This window comes from Larus michahellis, chromosome 4 (assembly GCF_964199755.1).
Source record: "Larus michahellis chromosome 4, bLarMic1.1, whole genome shotgun sequence".
In the NCBI taxonomy this organism is placed as follows: Eukaryota; Metazoa; Chordata; class Aves; order Charadriiformes; family Laridae; genus Larus; species Larus michahellis.
The window spans coordinates 51,198,478-51,226,224 of record NC_133899.1 but is presented as its reverse complement, the minus strand read 5'-3'; the positions used below and the strand labels follow the sequence as shown (position 1 = coordinate 51,226,224).

General features: G+C 39.8%; 1 protein-coding gene across 9 annotated transcripts; it reads left to right on the top strand.

The window, feature by feature from the left end:
- Positions 1-5,110: 5,110 nt before the first annotated feature.
- On the top strand, positions 5,111-23,157 carry PTGR2 (prostaglandin reductase 2). Of its 9 annotated transcripts, none has more exons than XR_012586701.1 (13): positions 5,111-5,184; positions 6,014-6,111; positions 10,745-10,813; positions 12,244-12,362; positions 13,667-13,858; positions 14,802-14,972; positions 16,024-16,233; positions 17,024-17,145; positions 18,373-18,460; positions 19,185-19,224; positions 20,397-20,505; positions 21,967-22,249; positions 22,696-23,157. XR_012586701.1 is itself a non-coding variant. In XM_074584704.1 (12 exons), exons 3-11 carry the CDS (start codon positions 10,777-10,779, stop codon positions 20,459-20,461), a joined length of 1,044 nt encoding a protein of 347 aa, XP_074440805.1. In that variant the 5' UTR covers positions 5,111-5,184; positions 6,014-6,111; positions 10,745-10,776; the 3' UTR covers positions 20,462-20,505; positions 21,765-23,157. The 9 variants fall into 9 exon arrangements, 4 of the variants coding, with proteins under 4 accessions (XP_074440805.1, XP_074440804.1, XP_074440803.1 ...); XR_012586700.1 differs by having other exon boundaries at positions 21,765-22,249; XM_074584704.1 differs by having other exon boundaries at positions 21,765-23,157.
- Positions 23,158-27,747: the final 4,590 nt, after the last annotated feature.

Sequence of the window (27,747 nt, the reverse complement as noted above, 5' to 3'; positions counted from 1 at the left end):
AAATCAGTCTCTGCAGCAAGCACTTCAGTATTTTCTTTCTTCTCTTAAGGATAAAAAAAAAGGCACAGGCAGAAAAGGAAGCAAGATTATGAGTAAAACTTTGTGATGATCAAACAGTAGGTAATCACTACCAGATTAAAACAATAACGTACTGTGCTCACTTTTCATGGATTTAAGGGGTTTTACAAAATACCAGATGGTTAAAGATCAGGCCCAACAACTTTAATGTGAAAGTCTTGTAACCCTGTGGTTTCCTCAAAAAACTCAGATATCAAGGTGCGTTATTGACATACTGTATTTTACTTTACTAGCAAAAGAAGTTATTTACCTTAAAATCAATTTGATTCTTCAAGATGTGCCCTACAGATAGTCTTCCATGTGAACATACATTGAAACCCATAGTTTTGAATAGTGAAGTCTGTTTATAGAGCAAAGCTTCCTAACCATCACAAAAATCACCAGAGCAAACCCAGATCCCACCTCTGCCCTTTGGCCAGTCAGAATCCAGGTGAAAGTTTTGAAACAATGACACAGGAAGATGGATGGGGACATTCCTGAACATCAGAAAAACAGCAGTTACCATAAAAGGTAGCAATTGCTTCTTATCTGTATACTTACCTGCACAGATGAAGCCCACTTTGTGATTAGCTAGCAATTAGCATCAAAAGGCGTTAGTCTCATATGACTCTAAGTGGCCACCTGCAAAACTTTCCCACAAATATCTCTGCCTCGAGCTAATGCTCAGGGATACATTTTGTGTTTGTTTCTTTTTACAAAACAGGACCTGCATTAATGCCAAAACAGAGACAGTTCAGAAGTGTATGGCACAACTTGAGTTGGATGATAACTTGGCTTTCCCCAGATGCCTGCCCTTTCCAACATGTTCAGCCAACAGGGAGCTGAGCTGCTCACAAATTGCCTTCAAACTGCACTCTACAGCATGGTATGTCACTCCGACATAAAGTCAGCTGAATAGCTCAGTTCAACCTCAGCAGCTGTCTCAAGATAAAATTTTTTCAGTTGGTATATTGGATTACTTACACTGAGTCAAACAGTCACTGCAAATGGCTGCGATGACCTCATGTGTTACTGTCCTCTGCTGAAGTTACTGCATCTGCACCTTAGCTGTCAGAATGAATCATCTGCAAGTTCTTAAAAAAATTCGTGCAGAGATATGTGGATTAGCTCAAATGACACTCAGCAGCACTTCAGGCTGTTAGCTGACATTGCATCATTGTTCTCCTGGCTCAGCAATGAGGGCAAGAAACTTAACAGAAGACCAGTAAGCAGTTTAGAAAATCAGAAACGTCGAGTCTACCACAGCTGATTTGCAATATTTTTTTCTTACTGCAACCTGAAATGCTGTTTTTACAGTCTGTAGGACAAGTGAACTTGTTTTGTTACCCAAGAACACAGAGATATCACTCACTGAGTTCTTCCATAAAGCCATTTTATCAATGGAGAAGGCACAACTTTTCTCAAGATACCTTCCACGAACATTTCATCAATTCTCTGAAGAATAGTTTCAAAAATGTTCCTCTCACTTTCTGTACCCTTAGAAAAATGCTTCCCCATAGCAGAAGATGGCATCTTATTTTCCTATCGTGTAGGAGACTTACCATATCAAAAAAGAAACATTTAAATTGTGCTGGATTTGAGTAATCTAATTGATCATTCCTATCCACAGAACCTATGAAGGATGTTTCTTGAGAGACCTCATAGACCACTTTGCTCTCTACACACACAGGCTAAAGTATCTGGTGTTATTCAGGGCTCAAACATACCCCGGAGGATTTTGATGGCCAAAACACAGCTGCATCTCAATTACGTAAGCAACATCTGTATTATTCATCTACACAGATATAAAAAGACTACTTATTAGTGATATTAATTAAAAATAACAAAGAAAGGGCACACGTCCCGAGACTGTAAATTATCTATGAACATCAAAAATCAGAAGGTGAATTATTATTACATACTCTTACCAATACGATCCATGAACCCAGCAAATCTTGGAAAATAAACAGGTTTACTTTGTACTTCAAAAACTAATGCCTCACAGTATAGACAGAATATGTAAAGTTTATTGTTTCTATATTAAGGGCAGGTAAACAAGAACAAAAAGTTGATTTGGCAGTCAGCTAAACAAAAGAAAAAAAAGAAAAGAAAAAAAAAAGAAAGCCTCCAGAATTTTATTTTTGAGTTCTATTTTAATTTTTGTGGTAGACTTCACTAAAATTTATGGAAATATGATTTTAACCGTTCTGAAACTGCTGTTTCATTTTCACACTCTGTCCAAATTTACACACGATTCTCAGAGCTAATGACTTTGTATCCACAAGCCTCTTTTTTTTTTCTCTCTCTCTCTCTCTTTTTGTTCTAAAAACATCAAAGGGGACAAAGTCTTTTTAATCCCACCATGTGGCCAGAAATGTTTTTGCTTTCTCCAGTTTGCCTGATGTTAGTTAGAGAAAAATTTGAATTAGGGGGAAGCATCTGTTCAGCGAAGAAAGGCCCAATTGAATGACATACCCTATGTGAGTAGGCAGCAATGGTTTGTTGACAATGACCACAACCATCTTCCAGCACAAACACATCCCCCATTTCATCTCTGCCCTGTCTCTGATTGACTTTAAAATGATGACACCCAGCTTGATTTAGCCGTATTTATATGTGGTAATAACCCCTAATACCTGTTACGTAATAACCGTTCCACAATAGTTTGCGTGGACGGTTTTGTTTCATAGGAAGTGTGACTTTCTGTGCTTTAGCTTAGTCTGAGGTGGATTAAGCGAACCACAAAAAGGTGTTCTTAGAGTAGAACATGTATCCATAAAGCAAGCCACTGCAGAACAGATACTGCATTTTAAATTCACACCTAAGCTTGTTTCACAATAGCTTCACTTGACAAGTACTTAACAAAAGAGCCAATGCGGGGTGTGTGTGAACATGAGGGTTAAAACAGTAAACTGCAGATGGTTGCTGTAACCACCTTTCAGGATAACCTTGTTTGTGGAGGATAGAAAGCCACCCTATAATAGGCAAGAGAAAGTGAGGTTGAACAGAGAGTTTGAAAGCCCATTTCATGTGTTGGGGTGGGTTTGGGTTTTTTTGGTATTTTTATAAAGTATCTGAAGTTGTATTGTCATTATATAATATATGGAAACAAAAATATGCAGATGTGCCCATATACAGCATACCTTTTCCCCACTTTTCTTTCAATTATTACTAGTCATTGAGATATACTACTTCTAAATTAACTGGGAGTTCTCCATTAATACACTTCATAATCTTTTCCTGTTTGCTCATATAATGACATGTGACATTGGTTTCTGAAATAATTATTTCTGTAGTAATTGTGCTGCTCTTTTCTTGCATAAGTATGAGGCAAGTCAGCATTCATTCATTAATGCAGGCCTTCTACATACAAGATATGCCCATTTGAAACTATGGGGACAACTTCAACTCTGAATACTTACTTACAGTGCGTTACACTGTAAGTAAGATGTTGACCTTTCATTAGATTAAATGATAAAAGTTGGGGAAAAAAAAAGTATGGAGGTATGAATCCCCTTACTAATGTTGTCACACGTCTGGGTTCTTTACCCGGTGTGCAAGCCAGTAACACATGGAGCAGAGGTATTTCCGAGTTTATTCCGTTAATGCGCAGAAATGGGGTGCTCATCCCAAGGGAGCACACTTTAGTTTCAAAAACTAACAATTAATACATATTCATTGTTACTCTCTTTAATGAGTGTCCGAGATTTCTTTGCTTCCTATGTAAATTAGTGCGCAAACTCTGTCTTCTTCTATTGTTCTCTTTTGAGTAGGTGGTATCATTTGGGTAGGTGCTCAATGAGTCTGTGGTTGCGATCTCCCCCTGCCAAAATTACCTTTTACCTGCTTCTCCTCTAATCTTGGCAGTTCCAGGTGGTTTTCTCGCTTTGCTGACCAGGCCTACAGTACATTACTCTCTTGAGAGGAATATCCTCCTTATTAACAAACCTATATTGTCTAGTAGTTAGTTCCTTAATTTAATCTCAGATAAATCATATCTAGTTACTGTTTCTCTATAAATGATGTTGGGGCTGTATAGAGGATTTTTAGCAGCAGCAGCAGGTTCCCTTGGTTGCTTCAATTACGTTACATTTCATTTTCCTAGTTAATACCAGTTCTGCTACAACATTAAGATACCTCTTCCACCACCCTCCCGACCATATGAGTTCCAATGAAGTTATTGCAACTAATGTGAAATGCAAAGTTTTGTATATCATGGTGTCACAAATACAAATCATTCACTTCGACCTATATTGTACAACAGAAAGGCTTTGCCTGCCTTTATGTGAGAGGCAGAAAATAAAGTCATCTGGATCATTAGTCTGGAAGAGTTTTTCCAGTTTTCTGAGTGGTCAGTTAAAGCTCCACAGTAGTTTGCACCAACTCAGTGGCCACCTCACAGACCTGTTTGCCTTTCCAGCACGGTGAGTCACTATGACACCCAGCAGGGTGACTACACAGTCATCAAGTCAGGCAGCTCCAGGACCTGAGCCCCATCCCAGGAAAACTCTGGCTCTTCAGTTATTCATCCTCCTACAGCCTGTTCTTGAAGTAAAGATGTCTCTTCAGCTGTATTCAAGCATAGCAAAAGGATGGATATAGTAAATACAACATTATATTGTACACAACTGTGACATTACTGGAATTCTAAAAACGGCTGCAATACAGTGTTATATTGCATCAATGAACAAAATCTCTCCCACTAGAACATGCAAGGAGTGAGCATCTGTCAGTGTTACCCGCTCTCTCAAAGAAAAACCCCTCAGGAGCTGTAGGCACCTCACCCCAGCACCTCAGGAGGTGAGGCCGCCATTACCTCGCCCACACAGGAAGGCGGGAGACCCCGGCCCACAGCGCCACCAGCCCCTCCCCGCGAAATGGAGGGAGGAGAACGCGACAAAACTAGGCACCTGCTGCCGACAGGAGGCGGCTGAGGAGTCGGGGCCGCTGCCCACTGCGGCCCTTCCCGCCTGTCGCGGGCCGGGCTCGGGCACGGCCCCTTTAAGGGTTGTGCCGCAGCCGGTGCCTGTGTCAGGGCTGCGCGCATGCGCGCGGGGGGTGGGGCGGGGCGGGGCCGCCTCTCCGCCCCGCGACGAAGGTGCCGGGAGCGCTCAAGGCGCGCTCAAGGTGAGCGAGAGCGTCTCGCGTGTGGTGACGTCGGCGGTGGTGGCATAAGCATGGGGGGAAAGCCGGCCTCTAACCGTCCCCACGCGGCCTCCCACGCGCGGAGGGGGACGATGGCGGCGGCGCGGCGGGGCTTCGAGTCTCTGAGGGAACAGACCGGGCCGGTGGGCGCGCGCCCGCCCGCCCGCCTGCCGTCCCCGTCGGGATGAGCGTGCCCCGGTGCCAGGTGTAAAACCGTGGGGGCCGGCGGCCTCGTCTCGCCTGGGGAGGGCTCGGCAGCGCTCACCGGGCCCTCCCTAAGGGGGCAGGACCCCCGCCCTCCTTCCCAGGAGCCGCTTCCTCAGGGACTGGCGCGTGGTGGTTGCAGGGTGGGCGGGGGCACGGGTTTGACGGTCGGGAGAGCCGGTTTAGATTGGATATGAGGAAGAAATTATTAACTCTGAGGGTGGTGAGACACTGGCACAGGTTGCCCAGGGAAGCTGTGGATGCCCCATCCCTGGAAGTGTTCAAGGCCAGGCTGGATGGGGCTTTGAGCAGCCTGGTCTAGTGAGAGGTGCCCCTGCCCATGGCAGGGGGGTTGGAACTAGATGATCTTTAAGGTCCCTTCCAACCTAAACCATTGTATGACTGGAATTGCCTGATCTCTAGAACAGCAGCCTGGCCTCACCGAGCCCCTAGGTCAAACCGTGGCCTGGGGCTGTGGAGGAATCCCTGAGGAAAGGAGTCCTCCTCAGCATCCACATCAGGGCCACTGTGTAGCTTGTAAAACTGAACATCTTTCATTACTTCTGACCTCTCTTGGTTTTTCTCTCTTACGTTATTCTGTCTGCAGCTTCTGAAACTGTTATTGAACCATCTGCAAGACAGTCTCCAGAGGCTCTTCCACCTTTGACAGCAGTGATTTCTAACTTGGCCTTGGGTCACACCTAGGCAAGTGGATAATCGGTACACTCTCTGGGATTGCTCTTGTGTGGGAGCCTGCATATTGCACACAGGCTTCTCAAAAAAAATGTCAGGTGGTGTTCCTGCCTTTCCGGGAGCAATCTGCATTCTTGTGTTCATTCCTGATTTGAAATTCCGCTGAGAAAAGTTAGGCTTTGTGTGTTGGTATTTTTAAACAATTTTCAGCAACTCCAATACAATGCAACTATTTAAAAAAAAATTCAAAAGGCCCAAGAGGTGGGACCTGAGAGCTTTCAGCGTTTTTTGACTACCTAGATCTGAAAAAGTAAAGTTTTTACAATCCTATTGTGTGTAGATATGCGTGTATATACTTACTGGAACTTTTGCTCTGTTTGTCTGTCAAATTTGATCAAAAGCTCAAAGATATTAGGCTTGTTTGTTAAAAAAAAAATTGGCTGTATCAAGATCCTACTACTGTTGTCATTCTTCCTTTTTCACCTTTCTTTCTTTGTTGAGGGAAAGACTGCAGCCTGCCCTCAACCCTTACAGTGCGTCAGAGAATCCACATGGAGAAAACACTATGGGAGGAACTTTACACCAGAGAATTCAGTGATGAGACATAAAATACTATGACATCTGGATTTATTAGTTCAGTTCATTAAAGTATTTATCTTTTTACGGCATGTGTTTTTCTCCATTCATGACAGCATTGATTCTGGCTTCTACTTTTTGAAAACTTGAGTTTGCAATTAATTAACGTTCTTCAAATGTAGAGCTCCTTACGGGTGTGGTGGAGACTTTGGTGCCTAAGCCATTACATTTGCTTTTCCATTTCCATTCTCCTCACCTTGCCAGTTACAGTTACCATTTTTTTGCTTTTTGCCCATCTATTCCCATCTCATTTTGCATGGTTCTGTCTCATTCATCGTTGCCAGTTTCTCCAGTTCTCTCTCTCCATTCTGTTTCTCTCTTCCCTGCTTTACTGGCCCTTAAGTTGCTATTCTTGTCACGTTTGTCTGTTCTTACTGACTCCTAGTGCCAGTCCTTCCCATCTTTCCTTCCTTCATGTTCCTTATTCAGAGTCGTTCTTCCTTGAAATTTCTTTCTTTGAGTTTCCTCTGAGGATCCTTGTTCCAGCCAATTTGACACCACAGTTTCAGATGACTTCCAGTCTTAATTCTCCTCCTTTTAGATTGACTGCCTTTTTCCTCTCTGCTGCCCACACCTGATACAGGAGGAATAAACTACCTGTTCTTCCTTTTTTTACTAGACTGAGCCTGGCATAGGCTCTAAGAACTTGGAAGCAGGTGAATTGTTTTGCAAAAATATTTGCAACTGAAAACTGTGTCTTATGGGCAGTCTCAGAAAAAAGAAATTATAGGAATCAAGCCCAGGATAAATAAAGTGAAGCATTTTAGCGCTGAGAAATTTATTTAACATTTTTAAAAGGGGTTGTCATGGCTCTTTCTGCAAAAATGGGAAAAGAAAGGCAAGGGGAGAAGGGATAAGAATAAAACTGAGCTAAAACATACTTGAGACTCCCCTGAAGGTACGGCTGTTGTGCTGCTTAATGCTCCTGTGGTACTCACAGGGTGGGTCAGGAGATCTTAGCATAGAATGACAATGCTAAAACTTGGAATTAATTTTTACTCCATTTGATTTAAGGAGTAAAACTAACTCATTATTTTTGTTTGGAAAAGCTAAAAAATAATAATGCGTGTTGCTGCCTGTTGGTCTTTTAAAAAAAAAAAACCCAAAAGAGTCAAAAGCATCCTTCACACTGGGATTCCATGTATACAGAAAAGGATTATGTATATGATACAAATCCCCTTTATTTCACTTGAAAAAAAATCTGTTCTCTTTCTCCAAAAGGTTTCGTCAATTTATGGGGCTGAAAGATGGCACCTCTGCTTATTTTCTTTAGTCACTTCTGTATTGTTTATAATGTGAGGAAGGCTTGATTGTTTCTTGCTATGTTATGATATTAGTGTGAACATTTGCTTGTGTAATGGTGTTACTGACTTCCACTGTAGAGTAAGTGCAGTCATATTTGGAAGTAAATGTCCATCTCCAGTGTTGTATTTTACTCTGACAGCTGCCATAGAATGAGTGACAATTTAGTTGCCAGCCCTGTTTTTTGTCCATCCACTCACAGTATCTGGAAGATCTTCAAATTGAATTAGTACACAGGCTTCTCCACCAAAAGCTGTGAAAATGACCTGGGAAATCAACACCATTTTGTTCCCTCAGAATGTCAGGCATTCAAAGAAGTAATCTGAATTTACACTGTATACTTTTTCCAGTCTCATCTTTCTATGCCACTCTGTATTGCTTTTTCTTTCTTTTAATATGTTAGTATCTTTGGCTTTTTTCTTTAAAGAAATCTAATTTTTTTCTCTGTACTATCATAGAAAGCAGATACTTCAAGTATGTGTTAGGCACAATAAAAATGCTTTTCATCATCTCTTCTTGTTCAGATTGGGATTTTGTGTTTGCATAATACAGGTATTTAGTTTCAAAATAACAAAAATTGGGTCAGGAGTTCTGACAGTGGGCCTTTTTGTAAGGCATGAGCTGTACAGCAATTCTGCCTACTCTGTATGGTTTATAAGCAGTGGAGCAAACTCTTAACGCCATCAATAGATTTGAACTGAATATGAAAAGCATGTAGAGGAATTATTTGCCCAGATTTCATGTGAGCTGTCAGATCGCTGTTGGTTTATATTCACTACATTCTTAACTCATTATTTCTGCACAGAGCACTCATTAGTGGTTATAAACTTCAGCCAATTTCTGTATGTGTGCAAATTGTTTACTAGAATATGTTGTCCTTTTAAATTGTACTGGGCATATCTCACAGTTTATAAAATGCTCGTTGAATTAGCACAAATTCTCAGATGCTAAGACAATTTTTCTGGGGATAACAGCTGTGCCACTTGAATGTAATTTTGTTAGGCAAATTTGGAACTTTGTTCTGAAAAATATTTTATAAAAGAAGTACAAAGTGGTGTGCCCACGATCACACAGGAAGTCTGTAGCTGAGTATGATGCTGAACCCAAGATTGGCCAAAGTTTATCTTAGGCCCTCCTTCCTGTTACTGTTTTACATGAGTATATTTATTCCAGAGATTGTATCAGCTGTGTGAGTATAAAAACGGATTTTTATTTCACTCCTTAACTGTTAACTCCTGTATTTCCAATGCTCATTTTTTTATTTTTAAACAGTAACTAGTAACTTCATCAAAGTGTGGGGTTTTTTTCCTTTTGTTGTAGACTGATGTTCTGCATTGTTCTGTCCAAAGAACTGTGCAGGTCACTTATTTTTCACTGATATGATGCTGTAAAGACACATTTGAGATCCATTTCACGTAATTTTTCTTGTAGCGCCCTTCGATGTTGCAATGCTGAAAAGTATCTGTTGAATAATTTATTGAATAATTTCTTCAAAAGTAACTCTTGAATAATTTTTGCCTAATAAGTAGCTTTTCAAGTTTGAACACAATCAAACATTTATCTGGTTTATGAACAAGATACTTTTGGTTTGAGTCAGTCGTGGAGGGGTGGCCAGGAGGAGAGGGAAAGGCCAGGGACATGCTCATTTTCTCCAGATGATTTTTGTATTATGTACAGTACACCAGGCTGTACTTCTTGATGGTCTGTGAGTGCTGTAATGTAAGCACTGCAACAGCACAGACAGAAGGTTCTGTATTTCACAATGTTCAAACAATAAAGGTGTTGGACAAGTGGTGGTGATGTACTCTCCCTAGGCTCATCTGTTGAGCTTCACTCCAATTTGCTGTTCTTGTCAGCAAAACAAACATTATAACAAAGACATCAGCTATCATGTTTCATTCCTTAAAGTCCTGGGTCTTTGTGGAGGTCGGTTATTTATGGCACTCAGCTGAGAATAGTAGTAAGAACATTTTTATTATGTATTAGCTCCGAAAGCATATAGGACCATGATTTTTCTTCTGTTAAATCAGGTTCATTCCCTGTTAATCACTTTGGCATCTCACGGTTGCAAGAACACACATTTACAGTCCGCTTTTAAACTGTTGAAATTCTAGGAGAAAATTTTCAGTAAAACAGATCAAATGGGGATGTAACTCTTTCTCATCTCTGGGCCAGACAATTTCTTAGGAGAAAACGCACTGCTAATAGAAAGACTTGCTGTTTCATGTGAAACATCTTACACAACAATCTCTTTTTATGATATACCTGCATACTGCTGTTACTGGCATGCGTGTATGCGTTTTATTGAGTTGCACCTGACTTACGCAGGCAAAACTGCCACAGTGTCTTTTAGGTGGGAACAGAGTGTTCTCAAGTCAGTCAGTACAGGAAAATAAACCGCACCCATCTCCTACAATCTGGTAGGGGTTGGTGGTGATCTTACAAGGAGCATGGTACATGATAATTTTCAGACTTTCCCGGAGGTGCGACTGTGACATTGTATAAAATCACGGCTTTAACAAGATAAACGGGGAAACTCTTTTTTATTTTACATTTTAGGTGGTTTTATATGATTTTTGGGCATGGATGCTGAAGTTGGTGAGGCCCATATTTCATCCCCAGTTTCCAAATTACTAAGTACTTTGCCCCGTATTCTTTTTCAAGCAAATTTATGTTTCGTACCTTCAAACAATGTTTTCCTTTGTAGAAATCTGGTGGGAAATTGCTGCAAAAGCAGGGATGATTATACAGAGAGTAGTGCTGAATTCACGCCCTGGTATGTATTTCTCTCTGATAAAGGAATGATGTGTTTGTTGTGGTTGTCTAATGGTCCAAAATGGTAAGGGTAGAAACAGACACTAACTTAAGATATTGACATTTATATATCTTAATATTGCATGCAGCAATAAAGTTTACTGTGAAGTGTATTTATTTATTTTGTATATACAGATTTCTAAACTCTTCTTTGAGAAAAAAAAGGTTTAATGCATAATAAATGAGAAAACCCTAAGTGTAGGGACTCAAAGTGAAGAAAGATTAGCAAACATTGCTTTTTAGTTCTGACATTTGTTCTTTATGCATTTTAAGAGATGACTAAAATAAAGTATTTTGTTACTGTTCATTTTTTATTTCCTTTTAGTAAATATCGAGTCTTTTCTTCTTCCCATGTTTTGAAGCGTTTATTGTTTAAATTTACACTCTTAAGGATTTGTTTACTTCCTTGCTTACACATTTGCCTTGTTAGGGATGTCAGCACAATATTTTGAGTAGTGAGTTTCTAAATTGTCTGTTGTAGAAGACCCACATGCGTTCATTAAGTTTTTGGGGTGCATTGTATACTGCTCAATGCCAAAATAGTCCTAAGAGGTAAGAACTATTGTTTGGACTGTCTCTTTTAACGCAAGCCTGCTGTAGTTGCCCCGTCACTCTGACTTAAAACATACACGGGTATCTGGCTCACTCCTTTTAGTGCCGGTGGTACCAGATGTCAGTCTGATTGATCTGCGTGTGGTACCAACCTGAGGATGAAGCCTCTGGTTCTAGGGCTCTTGGCATACGTTTTATAGGTGTTCCTGGGAAACTTTAATTTAAAGAGGTCTGTCTGTAGCTGTGAAGAGATGCTCTTGCCCCATATGCATGTGCAGTGGCAATGGTCTGTATTTCCCCAATCTCACTGAGTCAAAAGAGACTGAAAGGTGAGAGTTTAAAACTTAACCTGTTTAAAATTTATGGTCATTTGCTACTGGAAAAATAGCGTACAGGGGTTTTGTTATATGAGAGAAGTCCCAATACATGTCTTTGTTTTGAAAGTTAGGGGCTTTTCAGCTTTTACTGTATATAGAACCATTTTTTGAGAATGGAAACAGACACCCTCCCCCCCCTTTTTTTTTCATTTATATTAATTCTTCATAAAAATTATGTGTAGCGAACAGCATGGAAACCGTCAGTCAGGGCAAGTGCCTGGTGCTGGCCCAGGTAAGCGTAAGCTGACAGATCGGCAGGTCTTCAGTTTGGATGGTGGCAGTGTGCCCATTTAAATCATAGTCTGTGGAATGAAATCTGAAAGTTGGTCGGTAGGTTTATACCTAAGTAAAGATACAGCCTAACGTATTCTAAAAAGGACTACCTTGAAAACAGGCCTTCCATATTGGTTAAGGGAAGCTCTATATTGAATAATTTATTTCTTTGATTTTAAAATAATTCTAGGTAAGAATGGAGTGCCGGTGGCTGAAAACTTCCGACTGGAACAAAGTACAATAGTAGATACAATCCAGGTGGGACAAGTGCGTGTTAGAACCCTCTATCTCTCGGTGGACCCTTACATGGTAGGTGATGGACTTAGAGCTAAGCCAGAATTTGTTTTTTAAAATATCTTCCACTCTGTACCTGTCATGATGTTTAACATCAAAGTTGAACATCCAATTACAGGACAAATGTATCTCCAGTGTAACTTAGTAATTCTGTTCATTCTGATGGAGTTATATTGAGAAGGAATTTGGCATTAATGTGCCTGTGATATACATAGGAATATGAATTTATAGGATCAAGAAGAGACTATGAGCCCTGGCATACCATTACAGATTTATTGTCTTTTTCTGAACTTTGCTTTTTTTATATACATTTTTAACCTTTTTTTTTTTTTTTGCCATGGAAGGAAGTATTTTTTTAATTGAGGGGAGTGTGTGTAGAGGAGGAAGAATATTTCATGATGAAGCAAGAGAGGGCAAAATAATTCTAGACAAAACACATAAATGATTCAACTTAAATGCTATTTAGCTATTAGTGGTTTGGTTTACAAATGAAAGTCAAATTTTCTCCTTAAGTGGGTGATGGTGAGACAAAAATGTGTCAATACATTGTAAACAATGGAAACAGAGGGAGGATTAGTCAATGAAGCCATAATCAGCTAATGCACCTAATTCTGCAAAACTAGGAATCGCGGTTGGGAGAGTTTTGGGTTGAAATGGAAGTGAAGGTAGGAGCAGAACCAGACAGATGGTCTGCTAGTACGTAAAAGTTTGCTATAAAGAGTATTCTGATCTTTTGTTCCCGGCATAGATGGAGATAGTAGAAAAGAAGAGTCTTAATTTCAGGAAAGTAGGTTTAGCTTGGGAATTAAGGAAAAGTTTAAGCATCTTGAAGTACTAACTCAGGCTACAGGGGGAGATATAAAGAAAAGACTTCAGATTTTAAAATGTTTCATTAATCAGTTCTCTGTCAGGGATGGCCTACGGACGTTTGTTCTTCAGTGCATAGGCATAGACTAAATGACTTGTGGGTTGTTTTTTCAATCCTACATTTCTATGATTCATCCAGTTAAGGAATGGCATTTATAGGATTCTCATCAGATCCAAGCCAGTCGTTTTTGCACGGCTGACTTTGAGGCAGCATCTATAGAACGTGTTGGCTTTGATAACGCTGCAGGAGGAGGTCAGAATGGTCCGTCCTCCTTTTGTACTGAGCAAACAAGAGGGGAAAGAGGGATCTAAGTGAAGATGATGAATATTTGGGGCTTGTTGAGAGATTTTTGAGTAGCCCTTTGTGTTTGAAGTTTTAAACATAACTCATCCCCAACTTCATTTGAACTCTTCAACAAACCAGAGGCTCTTATTAAAGCCTTGTCTTTCAGCGCTGCCGAATGAATGAGGATACTGGCTCAGATTACCTCCTGCCCTGGCAGCTGTCTGAAGTTGCTGATGGTGGCGGCATTGGGGTTGTGGAGGAGAGCAAGCATGATAACCTTGCTAAAGGAGACTTCGTAACTTCCTTCAATTGGCCCTGGCAGACAGTGGCAATTCTAGATGGAAGCTTCCTACAAAAGGTAGTGTAAATGCAAAGCCCAGATTGTCACTATTTTCTTTTCTTAAACCTTTTTTTTCTTTTTTTTTTTTTAATAGCTGCTAATGATACTATTTCTTAGTTAAAACCAAGCCACTGTTATTGGAGCAACCAGTTCTCAAAAGGCAGATTGGCTCACAGGCGGCAAAATCTGTGTCCATTTATCTCTTTTATTAACAAAGAAAAATGTAAATGCTTTTGTTGGTTGCCAGACATGCCAGTATTATTTCAATTGTTGGATCTTTAATAAATTTCCCTGAAGCTGCTTCTGTTAATTAATTCTGTTAATTATTCTAATTCTAGTAGAACACCTGATCCATGAGAGTGTAGTCATAAGACATAAAAGGCTTTAGATGTATTTATTTCAGTTTATTTCACTAACATATGCTAGTGAAAGATTTTACTTGAGATTTTACATCCGCAGAAGAAAGGTTATTCAATATTAAGTTGAAAATGGAGAGGTAACAGTGCATTAGGGTTATTGTGTTGATCGTCCTCGTGTAATACAGAAACTTATTGTAGTTTAGGAATGTATACTTTTGAATAAACTCCTCCCTTTTGGACCTTTTCGCACTGATCTGAAATCACAATATTTGATAAGACGGTGATATTTTATCCTTTATGCTAACATAGGGATAGTTCACTATTGCTGGACGCTTTGGATCTCCCCACGGCATTTTGATACTTCCATTAAGTTTTTGTCAGTGACTTCGTTTAAAAACTTTTTCTAAAACTATGGAAATAAAATCTTTGTCTCATTTTGTATAAAACTTATTATTAAGGTAAAGCTAATTAGAGCTAGCTTGTCCCGAGCAGTTGTACCTTGCCTGGTAAATATCCTGAGTTAGTCTTCTATCCTTAGATAATCAGATAGCAAGCCTCACCTTAAAAAGAAACGACCACCACCACGCGTTTCTGTTTTGTAGCTTGTTCCACAACTTGTAAATGGACGCCTTTCCTACTTTCTCGGTGCAGCTGGCATCACAGGACTGACAGCCCTGTTAGGTATAAGGGAGAAAGGACACGTGGCTGTGGGTGCAAATCAGACAATGGTGGTGAGTGGAGCAGCTGGTGCCTGTGGCTCTTTGGCTGGCCAGGTAGGTAGGCTTAAGACTTACAAGCATACTCTGTTACCAAGTTTATTTTCTGAAACATCCTGGTTAGTAAACATACAGATAAAATCATTGTAAATGTGAGCAGGTATAACTCCATGGGAAGAGCCAGTTTCACAGATCTGGCTTAAATTCTTACTGAGAAAGATTTTAGGTGTGAAACTTCAGCTTCGTGGAACTGAGATAGGAGAAAATATCCCAAGGTGATTACTTGTCACTAGCATAAATAAAGTAGATGGTATAAATACATTTATTTACTATATATTTGTATAGTAGTCTGCCATTTGAACACAGTCTTTGAATTGACTGGCGACTTTCGTTGTTTTTCTATAGTAGAAAATAGTCAGTAAAAAAATGGAGTAAACCCTTCTTCATGTTGTGTTCCATGACATCCTTTGGGTTTTGAGATTTACAGCCCTTCTATCCTCCTCAGCTTTACAGAACATGTTGCGGTGTGGTTTTGCGTATCTACATGTATATATACACACACACACAGATACATATATACAAACACAATAAATATTAAGCAAGCTTAAGACCTACTGATAAAGAGGAGTTATGAAGAAACAATGCATAAGTAGATCTATGAAAAATGTATTTAAATCAATTATTGTCCAATCTTTTTGGCCTTTTATTAGCTATGTTAAGGTACTTAGCGATTTTATACTATATTTGGTACTTGGTGATTTTATACTATATTTGGCTCTCTAGTACTGCCAGTCATTGGTGACTCCACAGATTAAATGTCCTGCAGCCAGTGAGTTTGAAAAGATGGCAGATTTTGGTTGTACGTGCCCCTTCTCTATGTGTGGGGAGGGAATGACAAGAGGCACTGGTGTCACATGAGATGGGAGTGTGCCCTGAACTTTGCTGCTTGGGGTTTAGTTGGATGTGGGATAACTGTAACACCCGCTCAGGCCCCCTTCCTCCCACTGGTACCTTTATGCAGATGAATGATCTAACTTCTCTTTATTGTTTGGGGGTTTTGTTTTGTTTTTTGTTTTGTTTTGTTTTGTTTTTAAACTGTGCTCTGCAGATCGGGCGTCTGGAGGGCTGCTCTAGAGTGGTGGGGATCGCTGGCACAGATGAAAAGTGCTCCATTTTGGTCCAAGAAATGGGGTTTGATGCTGCTATCAATTACAAGAAGGGGAATGTGGCAGAGCAGCTATGTGAACTCTGCCCAGGCGGTGTGGATGTTTACTTTGATAATGTTGGTGGAGACATCAGTGACACAGTAATAAGTCAGGTGATTATACCAGCTGTCGGGTTTATTCTAGTCATTCTCCAATGTCTGCATGCTCAGCCTTGAATTAATTCATGCTGGAGACGAGCCTGCAGTACAACAGAGCAGACTTTCCACTTCATTGATCTAATCCAGGTGCTGATCCTGGTCCTGAGGAGAAATCAGGTATTTGAAACCAGTGTCTGTCATTTGGACTAGCCTGGCAGTGTAGTAATAGAAACACAATTTCTGCTTCTCATCTCTCACTTCTTTGTCCAGGAGACCTGGTGGTATTCTAAAATCTTGTCTGTCGGTGTAGTAGTCTTGTGTTTTATCAGCTTTGGTTTTCTGGCTTCACAAAAGACCAGCTCTCCTGGTCTTGACCAGTCCTCTCGTTAGCGTGAAACTACTCTGTCTCATGGCAGGAGGCTTTGGTGGCAATGCCATCTTTGGGAGCTCTAAATCACTTCTTTAGAAGTATCCAACTTCCTTGTCCGCTTGCCCCTCTCCTCCTGACAAAAAGGGCACACAGTAAGATAACAATTTCTTATATTCCTTGTCCTTAATGCCTTTTTAAATTACACTTGGGCTGTATAGCATTTCTTTTTCCGCTATTGCCCTGCATTTATCTATTTGAATGTTGTCATAGGTTTAATGGGACAGCCTGCAATTCTCCCACTCTTTTCTAGGAAATGTGGCTCTAAATAAGGATACCCATGTGAAAATTTTGGAATATAATCTATTGCATCTCTGGAAAATTTAGTTTCTGAGACCAAGAAGTGTAATTTTTCTCACTTTGTGCTGTCCCAAACAGATGAATCAGAACAGCCATATCATCCTGTGTGGACAGATTTCTCAGTATAACAAAGATGTGCCTTATCCTCCTCCGCTGCCTCCTGACATAGAAAAAATACAGAAAGAAAGAAATATTACAAGGTACGTTTCTCTTCCAGAACTTGTGACCAGGTTCCAGGTAGATTGCGCACGTGATGTTGTGACTCCGATGTTTGGAAGATAGTCTGTACATCTGCAGGCACGTGTAATTGGAACAGAACGTTGCCATATGAAAAAAGGAAACTGTAATCGCAGTGTCAGTAAATCTTTTCTCTTACAATTGTCTGTATCGGCATAAAAAAATGGGAAAGGATGTTGTTATGTGTTAATATAGTTGTCTGTTGTTATGCTTTGATTGTGGTTGCTTGATTTAGTCCTGGAGTCTCTGACGGATTCTTCAGTACGAGGGGAGGTGTTGCCATGGTTCTGTTCTCACATGTTTTGCAGAGTGCCTTCTTGCCTGGTGTAGTAGTTCAGGCAGAGACAAAATCAAATATTTTTTAAAAAAGGATGCAGCTGATGCAGTGATTGTATTGAAATTACATTTTTAGTATTTGGGGGTTTATTAGATAATGGGACTGAGGAGTGGCAGATATATATACAGGGTAAACCATTAATTTTTGTTATGACTCTGGGAATTGCTGAATCTCCTGTCAGGATTCAGGTGGAGCTAGGAAAGAGATTAGGAACAAAGTCTTAGGAGATCTTTCATTCATTGCATTGCAGAAAGTTGGGGAGACTTTTGATTTCTGTGCAAATGGATTGACCTCTTCTAATTAAAATTCATTTCTTGTCCCTGTTACCGTTGTCTGCACTTTTAAAAAATGGATAAAAATACTAAAATACACCGTGTGTAGTAGAAGGTAGTGGAGAATGTAGTCAGTACATTGCTACAAGTAATTATCATTTTTTATGATCGTTACAGTTTCTCTTGATTGCTGTAGGCAGCTGTGATAGCAGGATATGCAAAATTTTGGGGAGCCTGAACGTTTATACTCACCATCTAGTTGCAGGTCCATTCATTATTCTCTCTACCACCAAAAAAAAAAAGTAAGAAAGAATAGGAATTCACTCACATTTTATAGACATTTGCTTATTTTGGTGATACTACTTGATTTTTATTATTCTTGTCTCTGATACTTGACCAGAATTACTTGGCTAAGACTGATGTTACTCAGCAAGCTGGCAAAGCTCTGAGCTGTGTCCCAGTGTAATTAGTACTCATAATCCTTCCGTTTCAATAACGCTGTTTCCTGAAAATATTTGTAAAGATTTCAAACTATGCTTACCATCCTTTTTTAAATCAAGGCCCATTCTTTTCTTTCACAGGGAAAGATTCTTAGTGTTGAACTATATGGACAAACAAGAAGCTAGTGTATTACAACTCTGTCAGTGGATCCAAGAAGGCAAACTGAAGGTACGAACTTTTACATCTAGTCTCTGGCCTCTGATACTACGTCTTCAGATCACGGTCTGAGTACAAGAAGTCTGATGTCTTTGTCCTTGGCTCTCTTACCATGCCTCATTATTGAACAAGTGTTTTTATGAGTGTTTAAGTATACTTGAAAGCTTATTAAGTAGCACTGTTTTAGTAGATACCTGCTGAGGATGATGTGACTGTAGTATGACAGACTTGCCTAATTACATGCTGCTGATGTCTATTTCTTTCAGTATAGAGTGCAAGCGCTTTTTTTACTTAAGGGATCAGACCTTCAAAAATATTTACTTTCGAATTCCTGAATAGTCAGTGTCCTGAATGCTTTTGCGGATCTTGTCTGAAATTTTGTTTCAAGCTTTATAACCACCATTTATTATTTTGTGATGGGTAGATGCTTTATCCATTCCTTCCCCATGCGGTCTGTCTACATTAGTTTTTGATTCTTCAGGTGATCAGTAAATTTTCCTGGGAAAATCCTGAAACATGAAATTTTGGCAGGGGCAGGGATGTTCCAGTTCTGACTGAAGCATTAAATTGCCTACAGCTTTATCAGAAAGTATTCACTCCTCTCTTGATGAAAGACTGTCGAATGTAGCAAGAGAATCCTTTAGATTTTGATAGTTTCTTGGCAGTTTCATGGCATGTTTCTAAGAAATGTTAATCTTGTTTGAATAAAGCTAAAAGGACTTGTTTGCCTTGACAGGTCAGAGAGACCGTGGTAGAAGGCTTAGCAAACATTGGTGGTAAGATTTTTACACCATTTTCTAAGAATAGCAGTCTGATTAAATACAATGACAGTAGAGCTTAACTACCTCCTTTGTTTTGTTTGCCAATTCAGATTTTTGGATTTGATCTAAAACACGATTTTTATGTTATAATAAAAAATATTTTTTCACAAGGTATTAAAAAGTTTTGTGAGAAGAATATTTTATGTTAAAAAACCCAATTCATTATAAATTTGGGTGTTTTTTTTCTTTGTTTTACTATAGGGGGGGGAGTGAATTGTTAAACTGCTACCTTAGCAGCTGATGATATCACCCTGATCTTACAGATTCAAGGTGCTGCCCATTTCCTCGAACTTGTGTGTAAGGAAATGGTATTTTGGAAAGCTTGAACTTAAGCTTTAAAAAAACCAATTTCTAACAGTGCTTGTTATTGAATTTGGTAACAAAAAATAAATTGAAAAGTACACACAAGAAAGGGGCAAGCATATTAGACGTTGCTAAACAAAGTAAAAAATAATTTATTTAAAGGAACAAAATAGACTGTAGCCTGTTCAAAAAATCTGTAGCAAAGAAAATATAAAAATGAAGGGGGCACTGAGACTCCAGTGAGACAAAGCTAGAGAGTCAGGTGATTCAAGATGTGCTGTAAGAATTTAGTCTTTAATCCCACTAGATTTGAAACCAGTATAATTAAGCAATATCTGAATTTTATAGATTAAAACTTATACTAATTATTGCTACTTACTTGTATACATATGTATTTTTAAGGATTTTGATCAAATATAGCAGTCATATTTCATACCTTGATTACTCAAAGATTTATTATTTTGCACCAGCTTCTGGCATTTATTGCACTACATTGAGTATTTATATTCCTTTCACAAAGGCTCGTGAAATCCACAGCATTTGAGAACTCTCCAGTCACACCTTGTCTTTCTGTTTGGTATTTGTATGCCATATCACAAAAGCAGCACATGTAATTGCTAACTTGTATAGGGCTAAATAGTTGCTTACAAATATTTTTTTAATTATTACACAAAACTGCCCTTAGCAGTTTATTACAGAGTAGCTTTTTTCTTCTTAATTCAGGGAGCTGGCTAATGTATTTGCTTCCACCATTTTTTTTCTTTTTTGAAAGTTACTGGACACATTCGTCTTGGCACTAACTTATTTCATCATTTCTTTTGAAGCCGCTTTCCAGTCCATGATGAATGGAGGCAATATTGGAAAACAGATCGTCTCAGTTTCTAAGTAAAAAATATTTCTTCGGGGAAAAATAATTGGATTCTATCTCTAACAGTGAGCAAGTTTTTACGTATACTAATTTCCATTTTCTTAAATAAACCATCATGTTGTTCTGTATGTACTGAAAGCAGAGATTCTGGGATGCTAAGGCAGAACCTATGCTAATAAACTAAATAGAACTGGAAACAGGAATGCAGTTATTTATACTAGAAATGAGTAATATGTTCTTTGACATGATTTTGAGAGTTGCCAGCTAGCGCACTTGCAAATATTTCATGGGTATGGTTTGGAAGTTAGAACATCCCAGGAACCAATTCCAATAAGCAATTTGTATGCAGCCACCTAGTTTTGGTCGTTAGAAGAATTTAGTAGTGTAGATGGGCACCCTTCCCGTGATAGTGTGTCTCAGTGCCCAGGAACTTCACTGGGAATTTTCAATTTAATAGTGTAAGTTTACTCTGACGGTTCAGTCAATCGGACTGGTCATTTTAGAATGTAACTGTTCTCATTTTAACAGATAATTGCAATGACAAATTCCATTTCTGGAATTTAAGGTCTCTAATAACAAAGGTATTTCCATTTTACCATCTGGAACAAATTTCCGCTGATCTGTCTTGTCCATGTCTCTGCATTGTATCATTATATCCCCTATTTTCAGAGCACTTGAAATTCAATTCATTTACAATTCCATTGCGTGCAACCTGAGACTTTCATCAGAGATAGGTTCAGGTGTAGGGTGAGCCTCCTGCTTAACTGTTCATTTATTTACTCTTCTCAATCTTTGCATTCCGGACTTAAGTGTTTTCTTTTTAGAATTCCTTTTCTAAACTCTACTGTATTTTATGATAGTCTCCCCGATTTCACTAGTTTTTCTAGTTTTTCTACCTCTCCAGGGTGACAGACAGAGGATCTCAAAACATGCTGCCTGAGGACAGAAGGTAACTTTGCAGACAATTGACCTTCTGTTCCCTCAGTAACTTATCTTGGCTCAGAATTTTTGATCTAACAATGCTCTTTTACCATCCCAATGGGGAAACTTGAAAAAATGAGTCACCGTTGCCAAGTTTGACTAGCATAACTCCAAGTCAAATGAGACTGATCAGATTAAGTATGTGTCTTCAAAAGTAAGGAACAGAAAAGGGAACAGATAATTATCTTAAAGATATTAGAATTTCTGGACCGTGTACATTTAGAGACATAAATGCATATTTATTTAGAGAATAGGATTGCTCGTGACACATTCTGATTTACAGGCTATTGTTGGTTTTGGTTTTAATTTCTTTGCCTTTAAGACGAGCGCTTCCAAACTGCAGGGTCAGCTGAGCTGTCCAGAGAATGGATTATCCAGGTCTGTGTGAGTCACTGCCTCGCCTTTCGCTAAACGGAATCCAAGGATTAGGAAAGAAACACTATGCAAGAAATCATTTTGCATGCTGTGGAAAGCAAGCCAATGGGTTATCAAAATCGCCTGATATGGTGGTGAGCAATATGAAAAACAGTCCTTTTGTTTGCTAGTGCTGAAGCTGGCCCTGAAAGGAGGAGGCATGCAGTGATGGATGCCATAAACTTCGAGGAAGAGACACCTGCAGTATAGCATTACGTGGTCTAAAATCTCCCAGTGTGCCTTTTTAACTACAAAACCAGTGACTGGTTCACTTTCAGCTAGATTGTGAATCCAACATCAGCATAACTACCTCAAGCAGCATTAATAACAGTGTCACACTGGGATAGAAGCCCAAATTTTTACGCAGTAGAATCAGCGTGATCATAGTGGGCAAATAAAGACAGAAAGCAACAGGTGAGTGAAATTCTATGAATTCCTGCATATTGACTGTTCATAGATGGTAACTTACTTGTGAAAGTTAAGCAATGCAAGCTTGTAAGACTTGATAATTCGTACGTACATTAAAACAAGAGGCAGGAGGAAATGTAGTGATCCTGAGCACTGTCTCTAGGCTTGGATTCCTGTCATGTCGGCTGGATTTAATGGGGAGGGAGCTGCGGCTCTAATGAGTGTGCTGATGTGTCCGTTGCCCCCTTTCCTTTCTTTCCTCCTTCCCATGTGGTCCCACTTGCCCATGCCCAGTATGAATATTCAGAACAAAACAGCATCACCATCACCCTGTATTGGTTTGTTATGCAACGCACACCATATTCTGCGTTCAATTTCTGCCAGGCAGCAGAGTAGCCTTAATGTGCTTTAACACACTTCACCTTTCTGAATAACCATCCTCATCCTTACAGTCCATTCCTAAAGCAAATACCTAACTGCAAAGGAAATCAGCCTGCTCCACGTATGTGACCTGCCGTTAACACTCCACACCCCTGCAAGCAAAGCTGGTCTTAACATGAGGCTCCATTGCTGCTCCTCCTGAAAATAGATATCGATGCAAGAGTATTTTTACAAATGAGGGTGTTAGTATTGCTGTTGCTGCTGAGTTGAAGTAGTATCAGTTTTAATTAGGAACAGAAGTCCTCCATTGAATTTGGGGTTTTTGTGTGTGTCTCTCTCTAATTGTACGTAAATATTTGTGGTGCATTTTGGGGCATGGTGCCAGCATGGTGTTTTCGTATTTTCTTCCTGCACACAAGTTTCAGCATCCTATAACTTGCATTTCCCTATGTATGGCTTCCTCCAATCTGTCAATTTTGTTTGAGTTTCAACAGCCTGTTTTGAAAAAAATATCTTCTATTCTTAAAACTGAGGACCCTTCTTCTGTTTTAATTCCAGCCTGTTTGGAAGGAAGTATATCATAGGGTAGTATCCAAAGCAAGCTAATTAAATACCTGTACATTTCAAAAGAGACTTCATATGTGAACTGTGGTGAGTTTGTGTTGTATGAATGTAAGAAAGCAATCATAACAATAACCACTACTGAAAAGGTGTTAAAATGTTGTTTTCCATTAGTATGCTGTAGGTGAAGGCCTCGTTCTGACATATTTATGTTTCCAGAGCTACATTTGTTTGTCCAAAGTACAAATTTTGTACTTTTGAACAGTGTTTGCTGAAGAGCTACTCCAGAGTGAGCTCATCTCTGGTACCGTGAGTTGACACACTTTCCAGGAATGACACTCCTCTAGGAAGTTATTTTTTTACAACCAAAACGGAATATGATAAAATTATAAAATTCCCAGCACTATTCTATTACAGCAATTGCTTAGTAATCCACCCAAATTGTAAGCCTGTTAAGAGCTGATGATGTGAGGGGTGATCCAGAGTGAGATCATGCTGAGGCACTGATTCTTTACCATAATAAAGGCAGCTAGATCGCAGCAGCATTCCTGTAGTTGAGGTAAGCTGTTGAGGGCAACGTCAGTTCTATCAGCATTAGACAATTGGCTTTAGGGAAAAAATAAAAAAAAAAAATTGGCTCCTAGTCAAAGTAAATCTCATCCTGGTGTCCCCAATGTTTAGGACTCTCATAGAAGCATTTCTTTACTTATGAATCCTCTTAAGAATAACTAAAAATCAAAGGGAGAAAATGCTTCAAACAAAGTGCCCACAGTTTTAAAAAATATTAATACGTCTTTTTTTTTCACTGTGTCTTAATTTCTTAATTATCGTAATGGTGTGACTCTTCAGCACTATAGGAGAGGCCTCATTTCACAAAGGGCAACAAATAACTTGTAACCAAAATCCAAGATGCTTTGGATGTAGCAGGTAGATGGTCGCTGGCTGCAGGAGCCACCAGCGTTTGTCCCATGAAGCTTCGCCTGACAGAGGGCGAGTGATAGTTTGTAACATCTTGGGCAAAGGCAAGCATGGATTCAGAGTAGGAGTTGTAAGCTACTAGAAGTTCTTTAAAGACTAGAAGTCTGTATAAAAAAAGCATTTCTTGTTGCCAAGAGTAATAAAACTTAAACAGTATTGGGCAGAGAGACTTTTTATTCTTATTTTTCTTTGAGCCAATCTTCTGCTTGTTTGTATTTGGTAAAGTTCTATGCACTCCCATTTCCACCCCTTCTCCCTTTGCACCTTGAACAGTTGCTGTTTCCTGTCCTATATTTAATATTCTTCCCTTCTGCTTTCTTACGCTCCATTTTTTCCCCCCTTTTCCTTATTTTTTTTTTTAGTTCATCATGTTCCTTTTCTTTCTTTTTGGCTTCCTTGGTAATCAGAAAAACATGCTGTCTTTCATAGGAGCACCTATTAGTGGTTTAGTGTCAGGATTTCATGGAAAATGTCAGCAATACCGTGAAAAGAGCTTGCCAGCCCTGACATAAATGTGCCTTGCTGCAATTTCTAGTAGTTGTTGTTACAAAAGTGGAGAGAGCAAAGGCAGACGCCTTTTGAACAGCTTCATCTCTTTATTCTATATTTTAATGCATTGATCATGGAAGAAGCAGACACAGGATTACTTAGTCCTGTTTGTAACATTGCACTCCTCTATTGGTAGGCTGCCTTTCTCTTTGCTGGGTTCTCTTCACAGTGGGAAATGTTTATACAATCCAGAAATAGACTGCCAGGGGATAAAAGAAGATCACAGGCAGATAGCGTTATCGTGCAATAAGAAAGGGTAACGGCAGCTGGAATAAGCGCCAAACCTAGAAAATATTTTGTGAGAAACAACTAGGAGCTTTTTAGAAAAAAGCACAGAAAGAAGCAGAAATGAGTCAAGACTTTTCAGCCACAGCAACACAGAATTTTGCAACCGGAAAGACAGCAAAATTCACTTTCGCTACAGCACTCTACTCCGGGTGGAGTGGTGGTAAGAGGGTGGCTGAACAGGTCAGCAGCATTGAAAGAAAACTGAAACCATGAAGTAGCAAAGCAGTGTTTATACAAGTATAGGGAGCTGCAATTTATTTTTTATAGGAGACTGTCTGAGGGCAACAGTGACAGAAGGCAGTAAATTTTATGGGGCTAGGGCCTCTTCTGCTCCACCCTCTTCTTGGACTGGCTTCCCCATATCAGAGACCTTTCCACAGTCCCTTCTCCTGTGCAAGAAGGAGCCTTCCTCACCCCATCAGCCCCTGCTCGTTTCCCTTTGCCCTCCAGGCTGGGGAATGTGGGGAGGGAAAGCAAAAGGCCAAGGATCAGGCTCTGATGAGATAAAGTTCGGACGGGAGCCAGCACGGTTGGAGTTTCTCCTGATTCTCGGAGTGACTTGGGGAGGGCAGGACACTGTCCACTCGTGCTTTTCCTGTCTTTATGTCCCACTCAGCCAGAGTAATAGCTGTACCTGGCTTTCGGCAATAACAATGCCATTAGAAAGCTGCTCGGGCAGCAACGAGCGTTTCAAACTGGAGCAGCCTGTTGTGTGTCCTGGGGCCAGGCAGCCCCAGTGAGCCTTCGGGGCCCTGCAGGCAGCTGTCGCTCACCTCTGCCTCTGCCCAGGCCAGCTCCAGGGCGGGCTGCTTTCTCTTTGAACTTATGGAACAGTTTCTTGTTGATTTTTTTTTTTTTGGTATGCTACAGATAGTGGGAAAAGCACATGGAAAAAGCCTCTCTTGCCCCCTATCCTTGCATTTTCCACTACACCGAATGCCAAGATCTCTTTATTAGGATCACTGGGTTGGACAGGCCTTCACTGATGACAGTTATAGGAAATTATGCATGGCAATGGCGTTCCCCCGGGAACTTCCCTCTGCGAGTTTTGGTCAGCCCTCAGAGAACCGAGGGTAATACATGTAAAATAATCTTCCCTTTTTTTCCTAGTTTATGTTATGCATTTCACAACATCTTGGACATAAATCATTGATGAACACAAGAATTCCTTCATAAGCAAACAGCAGCATGAAAAGTTACACACGATATTGTCCAAGAGGCTTTAAAAAGAGAAAAAGAGAACAAAATATATTTGAAAGACATTGTCAGATTTTTTTTCTTTCCAAATAATGATTTCAGGTCTCCTTTTAGAGGGGTTTCAAATGGGAATTAAGTATTTTAAAGGAGCTCCTCCATGCAGGTTAAAAAAAACGAAACAAACCAACCAACCCCGCAGAGTACCATAATAGAAGTATTTATATTATGAAAGATTGATTTGTCACAGATCATACTAATGTCTGCCAGCAGTACGTAAAGTACTTCATCAGTCTGATTCCGGGATCTGCCACTTGCTTTGCTCACTTCACGTAGCTCTGATTTGTCCTCCTAATGAACAGCTTGGAAAGGATGCTCTTGACTTCAGCAGATGGCTGCATTCTCATGCTTACCCTAAACCAGCCATGCAGTACTAGTTTAAAATAAAGAGAACTATGTGCCAGAAGTAATGAATGCCAAAGCCATTTGCTTCTGTTCAAGTAAAAAAAATTAATAAATAAAATCTTTTCATCCATAAACTGGAAAACCATGTTATAAACCATGTAACACTGTGAGAGATCTTATACTGATGCAAACGCTAAGATGTGTTACAGCACAATATTGTCTTATTTTCTCAGTAGAAATGCTGCCTGTCAGTGAGCAGAGCTTAATTTTGAGAGAGGACCAAACCCAGGCAATTCATCAGGACAACTCAGTGCCCATTGTCACCGGAATGTCTCCCTTCCGTCCACTACGTTGATTTGTGGCTTCTGGGCACCACAGGCCAACAGAGGAGCAAATGCAGTTTCTTTATAGGGTGGCTTGCAGATTTATCATAATTTCTGCATAGTTGTCAGAGGTTTCTCCCATTGTCACTGGTTCACTTAGGTGACTGGTCACATGTTCTAGGAGATGGGCTGCATTTTACTAAACCAATTTATTGTGTTTTAATTTTAACGGAAAACATACTGTATTGTGATTTTTGTCACTTATAGTTAACTTGGGCAACCACTTGCCTATACGGTAAGGACAGCTAAATTAGAGGCTATCTCATAGTCTGTGCTTCTAAGAATTTTCAGCCTGCTAAGACACAAAGAATTAAAACACTTTTAAGAAAGTACTGGTAAACAAAGTCTTCCTGTGTCAAAGTGTACAGCTCAAATACAAAAGTTAGTATTTTCCTGCTAAGGTTTTAGAATATTGGAAAACTGTTTAAGAAGGAGAAAAATCTGAATTATTGTGAGACACGGTAAGTTTTACTCATCTGTTAGGCAACAAAAAGCGGCAATAGCTGTGTCTGTAGAACATGAGATAAGAGGTGCTTCCTCTGCAGGGTAGAGTGCTAAGTTTGTACAGCGTGCTCTTCACTGTGATACCACTGGAATAGTCCCGTTCTCTGAAATTTACCACATCATTCCCCCCCACATATAACTCACACATCAACCACACTTCAGAGCATGTGATTCTTACTTGGCTCCCTGGAGCCAGGGATAGCACATCTACAAATGAAACATCTTTGCTCGCCACACCAAGAACAGCACTGAGAGATTCTT